Source organism: Protobothrops mucrosquamatus, unplaced genomic scaffold (genome assembly GCF_001527695.2).
Source record: "Protobothrops mucrosquamatus isolate PMUCROS unplaced genomic scaffold, P.Mucros_1.0 scaffold_250, whole genome shotgun sequence".
NCBI classification, from domain to species: domain Eukaryota; kingdom Metazoa; phylum Chordata; class Lepidosauria; order Squamata; family Viperidae; genus Protobothrops; species Protobothrops mucrosquamatus.
The window spans coordinates 38,419-53,603 of record NW_015386326.1 but is presented as its reverse complement, the minus strand read 5'-3'; the positions used below and the strand labels follow the sequence as shown (position 1 = coordinate 53,603).

At 43.8% G+C, this 15,185-nt stretch overlaps 1 protein-coding gene across 1 annotated transcript in view; it reads left to right on the top strand.

Moving 5' to 3' along the window:
• Window positions 1-8,449: 8,449 nt before the first annotated feature.
• The window catches only part of LOC107301576 (cyclase associated actin cytoskeleton regulatory protein 1), a 21,533-nt gene continuing 14,797 nt past the window's right edge, over window positions 8,450-15,185 (top strand). Inside the window, exons 1-4 of the mRNA XM_015830785.2 lie at window positions 8,450-8,565; window positions 10,221-10,321; window positions 12,711-12,788; window positions 13,797-13,940. Coding sequence (XP_015686271.1) covers window positions 8,454-8,565; window positions 10,221-10,321; window positions 12,711-12,788; window positions 13,797-13,940 — 435 coding nt within the window. The 5' untranslated portion in view covers window positions 8,450-8,453. The remainder of the gene's footprint in view (window positions 8,566-10,220; window positions 10,322-12,710; window positions 12,789-13,796; window positions 13,941-15,185) is intronic.

The following is a 15,185-nucleotide window of genomic DNA, read 5'->3' as shown; positions in this document are numbered from 1 at the left end:
CAAGTGAGGAGATTGGAACAGAGCAGCAGTTTATTATTGGTTCAGGAGGAATTTGAAGGTTGAATGAAAGATGTATAAAGATGTGCTGACTTTAAGCCGTCAGTTGTTTGGAAAATGGGCATGTATTATACCATAGGGACAGCTATTGAGTTTATAAATTGCACTGTGCTACAATGTGGTTTCTTGATTTTACTTTGCCATGATCTGGAAACCAATTGTGGCTTATTTAAGAAATGTTTATTGATACTTTAGACCAGACTATTTACAAAATAACTCTTACTTGGTTTGCAATAGGCTGCAAAAATCAAAGTATTTGCCTTACCTTATTTGTCTCTCATTACACAGGAGGAGGAGATTCCCATGTTGTAACTGGCAGATCAAGAGTTGTAAATTCCCAATGAGTTGCATACAGGAATTAAGATATTTGGAAGCTTTATAGTTAAGTGGAAGATGACAGCTAGCAAAGCTATCATAGGCATATAACTAGTGTCAATATTAAGTTTAATGCAGGAAGTAATGACTAAAACCACAGAGAAGAGAAATATGCATCCGTGTACTCAGCCAAGCCATGCAGTTTCGATGTTAGTCTAAGAAAAATCTCTTGTCAAACAAAATATATAGTGAGTGGTATGGGAAAAGTAATAATTCCAAATTGCTGAAATTTGTACAGTGATGATTGGATTTATGTGATATTTATGGGTGGTTGGCTGTACTGTGGACTTTTTAATGTTGTTGTAGTACCTGTTGTTCTAGGTTTTAATGTTCTGTTCTATTTTTTATTATGCAGTGGCTGTTTTAATTTTGTTGTAAGCTGCTGTGAATCTTTATAGGCTTGACAGTATAAATTCCATTGAAAGCAGAAACAGACTCATACCATTTTTGATAACCCCTTGAATCAATAGAGAATAATCTCCAATACGGCTATTGCCAAAAATGCCCTTTTAAATGTCAGAGGACACTTTTATTGGCTGCATTCAGACATCAATAAACCACAATTATTTATTTAAACCATGGGTTTTACTAAGCACAATTGGTTGAGTTCACACATGCTAAGCAATAAAGTGAGAAACTATTAATTGGATATGCTTATTAACCCAATATGAGACAAGCCACTTTATAGGAGTAATGTCATGCATGAATATGCCAATAAACCTTGGCGCCTATTGTAAACTCTTTGGGGAATTAGCTTTGTTATTGAAAAGGAGAATTCAGGTACAGTAAATTACATAGTGATGGTTTCAAATTGCTTAGCCCTGTGTTTTTAACAGCATGTTGTTCTCTGCTGCTGCTTTCTCCCTGCCTGCTTATCATAGGTTTGTCAGCAAAATGTGGTTAAGTATTCCTTTCCTGTTCAAAGTCCATCTGATACTAGTCCAGAGCAGAGGTTGGCTGTGGAATTAAAGTCCTTGCAGCCCTTATATTGAGAACTATGATTGTGGGAAAGAAATAGCCTGTTCTGTAGCATTTACATGTTCAGTTGTTGAGTTTCTCTAAAATGCCTCTTTTGACAACTAAGCTTTGAACAACAGAATGTGACTGACTGGACCCCCTCCCCCAAGATTAGAGCCCATTCTAAAAATTCTGCTTTTTTGCAGATACTTATCCTTCAAGAATTCATTGATGGTACCTTTGTTTAAGAACGATTCTGTAGGAATCGCTTTGCATTTGCTAACTGTAAAACACAAAAGCTATTTTTTTTTCCAGAAAAGGCTTGTTGTCAAAAAAAAACAAAGGTCAGTGATACACTGAGCTATTTGATCTTTGTAGAGATGATGCTTTTAACTGCTAGCTATATCATGAACAGGTGTAAACTTGGGAAGCAAAAGTAGATATCTGAAACTTTTGTGGGAGCTGTGACCTTCACTAACAATGGTTAAATGTTACATTTGCACTGAGAAATGTGTGACTAGTACAGTACCTAAAGTCTCTTGTTTGCAATTTTCCGTGGAATCTTTTAAAGATGGCATTAAAAGTAGAGCTGCTTAATTCAAAAACATTCCGTCCCTTTAAACCTTGGGCTTACTTGATCAGTAGTAGTTTGTGCAAATCTGAGTTCTCAATGTAGGTAGAATTTTATATGTGTATATGGTTGAAAAGTGTATGTATGTATGTATGTATGTATGTATGTATGTATGTATGTAGTAAACTGCTCTTGCCTGAGCATAGGAAGAACTTAGGGAAATTTGACATTCTGAAGGCCAGTGCAGACTTTTTTTAGTGTTTTGTGAAAATATTTCTGGTGTCCACTTCCAAATAGGGCTGGGTTTGCTTTTAGCTTCAGGCCTGCAACAATCTGAAAAATTCCTCAGGATTAGAAGCAATTGCTTGCAGCTTGACTTGGTGGAGAAAATGGGGTGGTGGTTCAAACAGACCACTATGGTATGTAGTAATAGATTTCTAACTATTCTGTTAACATTAGTTTCTTAACAAACGTTGTTTTAATGATGTAGGTAGACCAGGCGTCCTCAGCCTTGGGAACTTTTAAGACTTGAGGATTTCAACTCCCAGAATGGCTGAGGAATTCTGGGAGTTGAAGTCCACAAGTCTTAAAAGTTGCCACAGTTAGAGACCCCTGAAGTAGACAGTCTCAATATTATTTAAATACGTATGAAAGTATACCCATTAAAATATGTCCTTCAGATTTATGAATACCAAGAATAGTATTTATTAACCGGAGCCCACTCTTTCTGCATGCTTTGATGGAGTGATGCTGTACTATTCATTTCCAATAAAATAATGATAGAGCTTTAGCTAATAGTTGTCAGAAATGATAACTGATTTTCTAACATTGGGTAGAGAATATTTGTCGCTATGGATGGGATTTATAAGTTGGGCAAATCCATAATGTTTTATTTAGTTTTGGCTTAGTATGATGATGATGATGATGATGATGATGATGATGATGATGATGATGATGATGATGATGATGATGATGATAAAGTTGGAAGGGACCTTGGAAGTCATCTAATCCAACCCCCTACTCAGGCAGGTAACCCTATACTATTTCAGATAAATGGTTGTCCAATTTCTTCTTAAAAACTTCCAGTATTGGAGCATTCACAACTTCTGGAGGCAGGTTGTTCCACTGGTCAGTTGTTCTAACTGTCAGGAAGTTTCTCCTTAGTTCTAGGTTGCTTCTCTCCTTGGTTAGTTTCCATCTGTTGCTTCTTGTCCTGCCTTCAGGCACTTTGGAGAATAGCTTGACTCCCTCTTCTTTGTGGCAGCCCCTGAGATATTGGAACACTGCTATCATGTCCCCCCTCGCCCTTCTCTTCATTAAACTAGACATACCCAATTCCAGCAGCCTTTCCTTATATGTTTTAGCCTCCAGTCCCCTAATCATCTTTGTTGCTCTTCTCTGTACGCTTTCTAGAGTCTCAACATCTTTTTTACATCGTGGTGACCAAAACTGGATGCCGTATTCCAAGTGTGGCCTTACTGAGGCATGAACACAGCCGATTGTGTGTGGGTGGGGTTGTTTCAACAGTCCAATTTTGTTTGAGGCAATTAAGCTGAAATTTAGTCACTGCCATGTTTTTTAAAAAAAGAAAGCCACCCATGATTGGGTATGTACATTGCACTCAGTCAAAATATGATTTGATTGTTTTTGGTTCAGTACACTGGAATTCAGCTGTCGTGGGTTGCATAAAATAAAGATGGGATATAATAATCAACTATGGCATCGCACAGTGTTGCATGCTAAAGCATGCTCTGTTGAACAGTCCTTAATTGTCTGGGTTCACAAATTGCTGCGAGGCAAAGAACGCAAAGGAGTGCAGCCAACCGCTTCTCTTTGGCATTTTGTAGAGTTTCCTTCGAATGAGCAAGACCAATGACTGTGGTCTTTCTTTTTGAAATTATTTTGGGTGCCTTAAGTCTTGCATGAACTTCCAGACATTGTGCAACTAAGCCAGAAATGGTAGTTTACAAATCAGAATGTCTGTGTACATAGAATACAGCCAGACAAGACATTATGGCGTAAATAATAGGTTCATGTGGTTAGGGGGACATTTTATATTTTGCATAGTCAAATTTCTCCCCCCAAAAAAATTCCATTGTACTACCAAAGTTTGCTGTGAATGATTGAAAAGCTGATCTACTCTTCCTGGTCCCTCCCTTTGGTTATGACATACCTTATCTTCCATTTAACGAGCAAATTGCTTTGGTTCTGGAAAATGTATCCTAGTTTTCCATTCCAGTTTCCTGCATGAGGGTAGAAACTCTGAAGTTGTGTAATCCTCTTAGTTGGAGGAAAGATCCCCTTGCCTAACAGCAGCTATCCATCAATTCTGTAAATATTCCATATCCCCAAATGCTCTGGCAAAGAACCGGCAAAGTTTAATGGAAAAGCTTGGGAATAAGGTGGTAGCTAAAGCTTAGTGAAAAGGAACTTTTTCTGAATTCATTAGCACACCCAGGATCAATGCTTTTTCTGCAAAGAGGAAGTTAAAGAGTTTTCTGTTACAGGAATGAGGAAGCGTCCTTCCTCTTTGAGGCATGTGTGGTGACTTGGAAGCAAAGTGTTGCTTCAGGCAACTGTTGCTTCCTTATTGGGTGGATATGCATAACGCACTAAACTAGGCTGCAATGGGATTGAGTAGCTTGCAGTTCAGTACTGGAGCCAGGCGTTGTCTTGGTGTGCTTTGTTAAGCCAATCTCACACTGAGGCAGGGGTAGGCAATCTTGGCTCTTTTATGACTCGTGGACTTCAACTCCCAGAATTCCTGAGCCAGCATGGCTCAACTTGGAAACCTCTCCCTTTCCCCTCAGCAGGGCTGGCTCAGGAATTCTGGGAGTTGAAGTCCACGAGTCATAAAAGGGCCACGTTTGAAGACCCCGGCTCTTAATCTTTGTCCTAGGATAAGGGTAGGCAACCTTGGTTCTTTTATGACTCGTGGACTTCAACTCCCAGAATTCCTGAGTCAGCATGGGGGGGAAACTATGGCCCCTTCATGACTCGTGGACTTCAACTCCCAGAATTCCTGAGCCAGCATGGCTCAACTTGGAAACCTCTCCCTTTCCCCTCAGCATGACTGGCGCAGGAATTCTGGGAGTTGAAGTCCACGAGTCATAAAAGAGCCAAGGTTGCCTACCCCTGCACTGAGCTATACAGGTAGTCCTCAATTCATGATCACCATTGAGCCCAACTTTTTTCCTGCTAAGCAAGGCAGTTAAGTGAGTTGTGTCGCATTTTGTGATCTTTTCCCATGGCTGTTAAGTGAATCAGTGCCGTAAAGTGAATCATGAGTCCCTTAAGTGAATCTGGTTTCCCCCATTGAACTGTTTCCCCCATTGAACTGTTTCCCCCATTGAACTGTTTGTTCCCAGAGCTGACTGGGAAGGTGGCAAATGGTGATCACATGACTCTGGGACAATACAACTGTCATAAGTACATGCCAGTTGCCAAGTGCCCAAATTTTAATGATGCAACAGTCCTGTGAGAACTGGACATAAGTCACTTTTTTCAGTCCTCTTGTAACTTTGAACAGTCACTGAACAAACAGTTGTAAGTTGAGGACTACCTGTACTGTCATTTATTCCTTCAAGTGCAGTCCACAAATGTGTTGCTGGGCTGAGACCCTTGGGTCACCAACACATTTGTGCTACCCTGTTGTAACATTCTTTCTTGTAGAGCCTGAGATGTGCAGAGCCCTCTCTCACAGTGATTAAGGCTGCGTAGGACTGCATTGTCATCCTTTGTATCGCGTTAGTAGCTGCCTCAGGCCCTACCGCAGCAGTCTCTTGACAGGCCTTTATGGGCTAACTACCGTAAGCATCCCACAAAATTTACAGTGCATTGTATCTGCCTGGAATTTAAAGTCTGAAAAGGTCTGAAGTCTTTCTAAGGACACCCAAGCAGCTTTTGGGGCACCGAGTTGCAATTGGCGACAGTGGATCCAACATCATTTTCAGATCCAACCAATAGAAGGTTCATTTTGACTAGAGCCGTGATTCCTGTTCCAAGCGAGAGCAGTAATCCATTGATCAGATGGCTTAACCAGTGGAAAAAAGTAGCTGGCATTTCCGTAAAATGAAGAGACGGATGGGATGAGGACTGTAAAGGACCTCCCATTTATAAAGATAAAAGTAGGTTTTGTCCTCCCCTGAGGAAGATAGCTTTCAAAATTGAGGTGCATCCATCCATTATTTCATATAAGGTTGGGTAGGAAAGCAAACAGGGGTGCTTTTGTTTGTTATCTTGGACACCTGCTTATCTTGGCACATGCCCACCCTAAGCCTGGTGGGCTAATTTAGCTAAAACCATTGCTCCAATTTGGAAGTTGTGCTTTGGGCCTTGTGTTTGTGCAACTTTCCTCTACTCTCCATTAAAGGAGCCCAACCATGACCTTCTCCTGGCTTTGCTGTGTGCTGAAAGAACAAGGCTGTTTCCTTAAGGCAGGGGTAGGCAACCTTGGCTCTTTTGTGACTCGTGGACTTCAACTCCCAGAATCCCTGAGCCAGCATGGCTGAGCTTGGAAACCTCTCCCTTTCCCCTCAGTGTGGCTGGCTCAGGAATTCTGGGAGTTGAAGTCCATGAGTCATGAAGGGGCCAAAGTTTCCTTTATGCTGGCTCAGGAATTCTGGGAGTTGAAGTCCACGAGTCATAAAAGAGCCAAGGTTGCCTATCCCTGTTCTAGGTCAGGGGTCTTCAAACTTGGCAACTTTTAAGACTTGTGGACTTCAACTCCCAGAATTCCTGAGCCAGCATGGCTCAGCATGGAAACCTCTCCCTTTCCCCTCAGCATGACTAGCTGAGGAATTCTGGGAGTTGAAGTCCATGAGTCATAAAAGAGCCAAAGTTGCCTACCCCTGGCCTTAAGGAATCAGATCCTGCAGCAATTAAGAATGTTAGAAGTCAAAGGAAGGAATATAAAGTTAGATTTTCTGATCAAGGTTAAAACAAGGTACGTTCTTCTGGCAATCCTTTACGGAGTTTCTGCTGACATCGGGACAGAAAAGATGATGTTTTATGGATTTGTTTCTAGATAAGGAGATTGGATGGGAGATGAAGCGGTAAATGTTTGCAACCTTTGAGAGTCATTACAGTTGTTTATATTTATGGTGAAGGTTGAAAGTCACTTGCGTGTTTTCTTCCTTTTCTATTGGAGTTGGGGTTTTTTTGCACTATTTACTTTTTACTCTTTTTCTTTGACTTGTATTAAATTGTTATTGTATTCCAGGCTGTTAATAAAATTATATGCCCACATGGGCATATGCATATGGAATCCATTCATTAGGATCAAGGAGACTTTTAAATCAAGGAGATTCTTAAAGCCAGCATCTCTGATGAATAGGAGAGAGAATCTGAACTAGCTCGGGGCCCAAAGTACTTCTTCCAAATTGCAGCCTGCCAGAAAGTTGTTTTTTTTATTTTATGTTAATCACGTTCCATTTAAAATGACATTTAATCGTTGTCCTAGTATGACCCAGTGTGGAGCTTTCCCCCCCCCACACCCCAGCTTGCTACTTGAAGACCATGTACAGTTTCCAACCCACACATAACTGAATCTCCAAATCTGCTCAAAGTTCAAATGCTCCCCATGGTTTAAAAGTCTGATTGAAAGCCAATTAAGATCAGCGTTTGTGGTGATTGTGGAGGCGAGTACTCGTGTGGGATAAGAAAGACAAAACACCCACAACTTGTAAGTGTCTAAATACAAACTCAGCAACGGACAATCCCCAGCCAGGCTAAAACATTAGAATAAATACAGAAGAGATTGGCGGATACCTCTGCAAGGACAAGGGGATTAGAGATTAAAATGTTCCGACTACTTCCACGTGTTTAGTTTTTATTGTGTTTCCAAGAGAAAGGCTGCAGCCCCTCACATGTAGAACATTGGCTGGGTTCACCCACATGTTTGTTGTTGTTAGTTGCGAAGTCGTGTCCGACCCATCGCGGCTTCATGGACCCCAACGTCCCTCCAGGTCTTCCTGTCCTCTATCATCTTCTGGAGTCCATTTAAGCTCACGCCTCCTGCTTCAGTGACTCCATCCAGCCACCTCATTCTCTGTCATCCCCTTCTTCTCTTGCCCTCCATCTTTCCCAGCATCAGGCTCTTCTCCAGTGAGTCCTTCCTTCTCATTAGGTGGCCAAAGGACTTGAGTTTCAACTTCAGGATCTGGCCTTCTAAAGAGCAGTCGGGGTTGATCTCCTCTAGGACTGACCGGTTTGATCGCCTTGCAGTCCAGGGGACTCGCAGGAGTCTTCTCCAGCACCAGAGTTCAAAGGCCTCAATTGCTGAGCGATGGATATTGTATTCCGGCTCTGGCCTTGGTTTCAGTGGAGAGGGATTTTATTTTTTTTTATTTTTTTGCAGTATTCTGTAAATAAGCTTCCTTTCCGTTTTTTGCTCTCAGGCTGTTAGAAAAAGGCCCTGAAAGGAAATAGGATTCGGTGCAAGCTGCATTAGCTTCCTCCTAACGGCATGCTCAAATTTAGCAGGTGCTGAAAGATGACAGAGCTGCAAAGCCTTGTTGAACGACTGGAGAAAGCCGTGGGGCGACTGGAGATGGTGTCTCGTGGTCCTGGCGTGCACGGCAGCCATGGGGACAGCCCCCCAAAAGGTAAGCTCCCTGTGCCAAATGATATCCTTTGATATTCCAAGAGGCTGACTCTACTCCTGTCCCCTGAGCATATTTGGGCAGCGTGTGCCTCTGCCTCTGTCTGTGTGAACCAGATTAGCAGCTCACTTTCCCTTCTCTGCACAGCAAGTCTCGCCAGCTCTAAATCAAAAATGTATTGTTGTTGTTAGTTGCGAAGTCGTGTCCGACCCACCGTGACCCCATGGACAATGTTCCTCCAGGCCTTCCTGTCCTCTACCATCTTCTGGAGTCCCTTTAAGCTCACGCCTACTGCTTCAGGGACTCCATCCAGCCACCTCATTCTCTGTCGTCCCCTTCTTCTCTTGCCCTCCGTCTTTCCCAGCATCAGGCTCTTCTCCAGTGAGTCCTTCCTTCTCATTAGGTGGCCAAAGTACTTGAGTTTCAACTTCAGGATCTGGCCTTCTAAAGAGCAGTCGGGGTTGATCTCCTCTAGGACTGACCGGTTTGATCGCCTTGCAGTCCAGGGGATTCGCAGGAGTCTTCTCCAGCACCAGAGTTCAAAAATGTATATAATAGCGTTATAGAGCAGTCCCTTCCTCCCTCCCTCCCTCCCTCCCTCCCCCCCTCCCTCCCATTTTTCATCTCACCTTTACTACTTTTATACCCAAGGTGTCAACCTTCACCTGATTACAGCCTTCTTTGCTTCATTTTCGGTTGCCACATGTCAGTATGGTTTTATATGCCACAAGGCAGCGAACATACATTATACTCCTTCCTCCTCTTCCTATTTCCCCCACAACAACAGCCCTGTTGGGGTGCCCTTGCCTCCTTTTTAAGCACCCAGCGGTACAGCGTGCTTCTAGTATCAGAACGTTTGTTCTTTGATTTCCTTTTTCCTAATTAAAGAAAGAGAAGCCGGCATGCTGCAAAATGTCAGCATGTAGCATCTGCATTCAGTTTCAAATGATGATGAATTGAACTAGTGGGAGGCCTGTGAGGCAGCCAGGAGGAGGAGGAGGAGGAGTTCCTTGGCAATTGGCCAGGCCCACATGGCAGGTCTTTTGTGAGAGCACCCACAACATGCTCTCAGCAATCCTAACGTGTTCACCCGCTGAAAAAGACTGCCTATAAATAGGGCACCCTGTGAAAGCGTGCATGTTCTCCAACCACATGGCTAGAACCTCTGGCGGAGTGGACTGTAGTCTTGGCAAGCTCGGAGGGCACCATATTTAGGAAAGAAAATATATGTTTTAGGAGTAGAAATAATTGGAAAGGAGAGTGAATTTGCTTGCTAAGGTTGGGCAGCGCTTTGGCGTTAATCTCCCAAAGGTAGTTTGCACTCCAAATTATCTTTCGGAGATTAACTCCAAAGCAGCTGCCCAGCCCTAGTAAGCAAATTCACTCTCCTTCCCAACTCCTCCTGTTCTCAAAACATAACAACCCTGGTGTCTGTTTGTACCCCTTAAAACCAGCTGCAGTTTTCCCGGGATGACATGCATGAGCCTGGGAAAGAGACACAGCTGCTTTAAAGGGTGTTGCTGCATTTACACATTGAAGCCCCTTTTGGAGATTGTTATCTATGGCATTAATGCAGCTCAAGGTCTGGCGGCATATTCGATTTGCGACAGCCCCAGGTGTCACCCACAAGTTCTCACCTGCTTCTTTTCCTTCTGCAGGAGTTGCTGAGTTTGTGCAAGCTTTTGACGAGCTCTTGGCAGGTCCAGTGGCTGCATACATGAAGATCAGCAGAGAAATTGGCAGCGAAGTCCAAAAACATGTATGACTCATGCTTCCTTCCTGTTTCCTATTTTGAGTGGACATAAATACACCACCCTTGATATCTTTGGCAGGCAATCAATTGAGGCTAATGGGCTTTTTGCCCAGAAACGGAGGTGGTATGGTCAAGCTCACACAATAAATGGTGAAGGGAGACCATGTAGACTCCATTCACACACTTGGGGTGTGTGTGTGTGTGTGTGTGTTGGCAATACTTTGGAAGTTCTAAAACGTCTGTGGCCAGAGACTACAAAGGAAGAAATGTTTAGATTCTGAAGACTGCAATAATTCTGGCCTGCCACCTTCAAATCTCCCTAGAATAGAAAAGTCAATTTTCCGAGGAACAAGTTTGAGTTAAAAATAGGAACTTGGCCTGTATTATTTTTCATGGGTATTCTTTTTGTGCAAAAGGATACTACGTACTTCTCTTGAACAGTTGGCTGAAATTATCCGGCTGTTGTGTTTTCTAGATACCTTCATTGATAAGAGAATGGGGATATTTCTGCAGAAATTCCCAGGGCAGCCCTACAAAATAAGCTACTAAGTGGGTTTAAGTGGGGCAAGGAGCATTGAGACTACCCAAAGGACTGGGTGGTTTCCCCCCCCCCCCTGAAATGAGATTGAAACGAAATTCCTTTCCTTTTCTACAATTATCCCAGCATATTACACCACCACTGACCTATTTCTACAATACCTCTCTCCAAGCTTTAGGAAGAATTGCAGAAAATATTAACTTTCAGTCGAAGAGAAGAGATGTAGCTCATGATTGAATTGTGGAGTTCCTCAGCAACTGATGATGTTACCTAGTTAGGTAATGAAACATCTGCAAGCAAACAAGCTCAGAGAGCACCAGGAACTCCACAATATATGGGTGTTTTAAAAATGCCTGTCATTAGACGGTTTTACAATACTGAAAAAATAATGCAAACTAAAATCAGAGAAAAGACATGAAAAGAATAGAAATAGAAAAAAGATGGGGGGGGAATCTTTAACTACTGGTCTTCTTACAACAAATACAGGCAAAATAATAGTTCCCCATCCCCTATGAAATTAGGTGCACAATCACAATATATCCGTTTTTAAATCTTTTTCACTTTTTCTCTTGCAAAACCCATCTTTCCTTTCCCCTCCTCTTCAAGCCTTTATTAATATGCATGTCTTCAAGCCTTTATTAATATGCATATCCAGTCTTAGTTACGCGGTGGTTTGCTCCATATGCTGAATGGACGCTGCTTAACAGCCTCTCAAGGCCTTTGGCTTTGACTTATATTAGCCATCACTGGCAAACCTTTGGTCATAAGGCCCTAATAGTGTGTGGAGGATATTGTTTTAATGTTATTTTTTGTTCCGTTGTTTAAATTACCCTTGGTTGTTGAATGTAAAGCAGTATGCAAATGTAAGAAATAGTGTATATAGCCTGTCGCCTTATGATACAGTCAATCATTCTTGGAATTCTCTTTTGCCAATCTAATTGCCATGGTTCCGACAGATGAAACTCTTCAAAGAACTTTGAGGCATTGTTTACCTTAAAGAATCTTTATTCGAGCAGCATAGCATCGGCACATGCATAAGCGAAGCCAAAATCTGGATTCCCCTCCCCTGAGCACACAGTATCAAACACAATTCCCTCCTCTAATTAACTGTCATAAATCACATTCTCCAATTAGTTTGAAATGCAGGCTTTCCCTCCAGTCCTCCAACCGCCATTTCTTATCATCTCTTATTTCCAAAGTCCTGAGTTCACACACTATTACAATATTGTTATGTCAACTACCCTCAAATTCTTCCTCCTATCCCCCCCCCCAGTATCATCTAATTCAGACATGTCAAACACAAGTCCCAGGGGCCGGATGCGGCCTGCGAAGTGGTTTCATGTGGCCTGCGAAGCCATCCTGGAAACAGTGAGGGAACAGCCCCCGCTGCCTTGGCCCTGGCCCAGGCCGACCGGGAGCCAATGTACAATTTTGTGGTGGCCATCTTGGCACTTGCCCCGGTGGACCATGCCTTGGTACTTGCCCCGGTCCCATCCCCAGAGACCCTCAGATCTGTCCCACTCCTGTGCAGGCCCCCCATAGGCACCCTTGACACGAATGATGTAGAACTGGCCACGCCCACCCAGTAGGCCACACCCACTCCATCCACGCCCACCCAGTAGGCTGCACCCACTCTGGCCACACCCATCCGCCCCCCCCATGGCAACCACAGTGCTGATGCGTCCCTCAGTGAAATTGAGTTTGACACCCCTGATCTAATTCTAAGAGTAAAGCATAAGAAAGAAAAAGGCTGCATCTCCAAATGTTGTCAAAGCAAGAACATCCGGTGTTAGCAGCGTTGACACTAATTCCATTGCTGCTCATTCATAAGGTTGTCTGTTTCTCCCTCTCTTTCAGGCTGAGATGGTCCATGCTGGATTGATGACCGAGAGAATTCTCCTGATGACAGCCTCTCAGTGCCAACAGCCCATAGCAGTAAGTGGAGAAAAACCTTTAGAATCACAGTAATATTGCTCTAGTAGTTAAGGCACCGGGCTAGAAAGCAGGAAATTGTGAGTTCTTGTCCCGCCTTAGCCGTGAAAGCCAGCTGGGTGACTTTAGGACAATCACCAGGAGACGGTGAGTTCTAGTCCCACCTTAGGCATGGAAGCTAGCTGGGTGACTTTGGGCCAATCCCCCTCTCTTATCCCAACCCACAGGGTTCTTGTGAGGAAAATAGGAGGAGAGAGGAGAATTAGGTCTATACACTTTCTTGAGTTGTGTATAAAAATAACAAAGATGGGATATAAGTTTTCACACTGACAACAACAATAATAGTAAAAAGTTGGAAGGGACCTTGGAGGTCTTCTAGTCCAACCTGCGACTTAACGACTCTCTCGCAGCATCCCTGTGGTCACATGATCAGAAGTTGGACACTTGGCAACTGGGGTGTGTATTTGCGACAGTTGCACTGTCCCAGCAGGGTCATGTTGATCCCCATTGGTAACCTTCCCAGCCGGCTTCTGACATGCCAAGTCAAGGGGGGGGAGCCAGATTTGCTTAACGACTGCGTGAGTCACTTAACAACCACAGCACAAAAAGATCATAAAATGGAGCAAAACTCACTTAACAACTGCCTTGCTTAGCAACAGAAATGTTGGGCTCCATTGTAAGTCGAGGACTGTCTGTGCCAGAAACTAAAACCTAATCATTGCAGCTTGATTTGTGTCTTCGTACAATCCACGAACCCAGCAGTTCTTTATTCAAAGGACTGTTTTAAAACAAACCCAGGGCTAGCAAGATGGTAAATTCAGACGACGTGGGTCAACGTTATGCATGAGCTGCTCCTTGCTTAATTAGAAAGTGGAAGATAGATGGGAAGAGAACTAGCATCAATGGGAATAGGCAGCCGTAAAGTTACGATCAAGGAGAACCCTCTAGCAGCAAGAGGATTTGGGCGCGTAAATAATTCACCTCTTGTTTCCTCTTAATTTTCAATTGCAGAATAACTTCTCCGTCGTGTTGAAGCCAATATCGGATCAGATCCAGGTGGTCCAGAACTTCAGAGAGAAGAACCGTGGCAGCAAATTCTTCAACCACCTCTCGACAGTTAGCGAAAGCATCCCTGCACTAGGCTGGGTTGCCATGGTAAGGATTGAGGAATTAAAACTTTCTCCGTGTAAAGTTGCTCCGAGCTTCTGTTTCTCAAGGGTGATCCTTCATATTACGATTGCCAGTTTTAAGCTGCTGACAGAAGAGAGGAAATAACACCTGCCTTAAGCAGCATGTGTCTGTGTCTGTTCTGACCCGGATCAGTAGCCTATGGCAGTGGTGGCGAACCTATGGCACGCGTGCCAGAGGCGGCACTCAGAGCCCTCTCTGTGGGCACGCGTGCCATGCCCTGGAGATGCCAACCATCCCTCTTCAACCAGCCGCCCGCTAACTTGCCGAGATCCCACGTGGCCTGATGCATCCCAGCACCCATGCGCTCGCTGGCCTCTGTGTGCGGGGGCCGATGGTGTCAGGCAGCAGCCACCCTGACCCCTGCCTCACCTTGCCCTGTGACAATGGCACCCCTGCCCTGCCTCGCCTCACCCCGCAGGACGAGCCTCCTGCCCACCGCCCCACCTGCCAGAGACCCCCTGGATCTCCCCCAGCCCTGTCCCCACATGTGTCCCTCCCCATGAACAACATCGAGGTGATCACGCCCACCTTGGCCACACCCACCCAGTCTGCCATGACCACCACAGTCACGCCCACCCAGTGGGCCACACCCACCTGGCACCCGGTGACAAATAAGTGGGTTTTGGGTTGCAGTTTGGGCATTCGGTCTCTAAAAGGTTCGCCATCACTGGCCTATGGTTTACTTTACTGCTCCCTCTATCTTTGTTACACAGCTCCTAACTCACCATACAGACTGGTCCAAAACTCAAAATTTCTTGGGGTTTTTTTTCCCCCTTGCTGAATTTTCAACTAAAAATTCCGGGAATGTAGCACAATTTTACTCTATTCCTATTGCTATTACAAAGGCCTGAATTAATTTTTTTGTGCTGCTGAAGGCTGGTGAATTTGCACACCTATTACTGTTTTTTGCTTTGTTTATACTCTTATTTTATGTAAACACGTTGGCATATTATCGGTATTCTCTGGTAAACTGCTTCTTGTGCACCATTTTTCTGGTCTTTGGCTGTAAATTAGTTAAATTAAAATGGTTGTTTTTTTAAAAATTGGGTTGCCTTGGTTATACTGCTGATGAAATGGCAAGGCTTATTTTCTGTTTTCTCTTCTTGTAGGCCCCCAAGCCAGGCCCTTATGTGAAGGAAATGACAGATGCCGCCATGTTTTATAGCAACCGGGTCCTCAAAGAATACAAAGATGTGTAGGTTTCCTTTC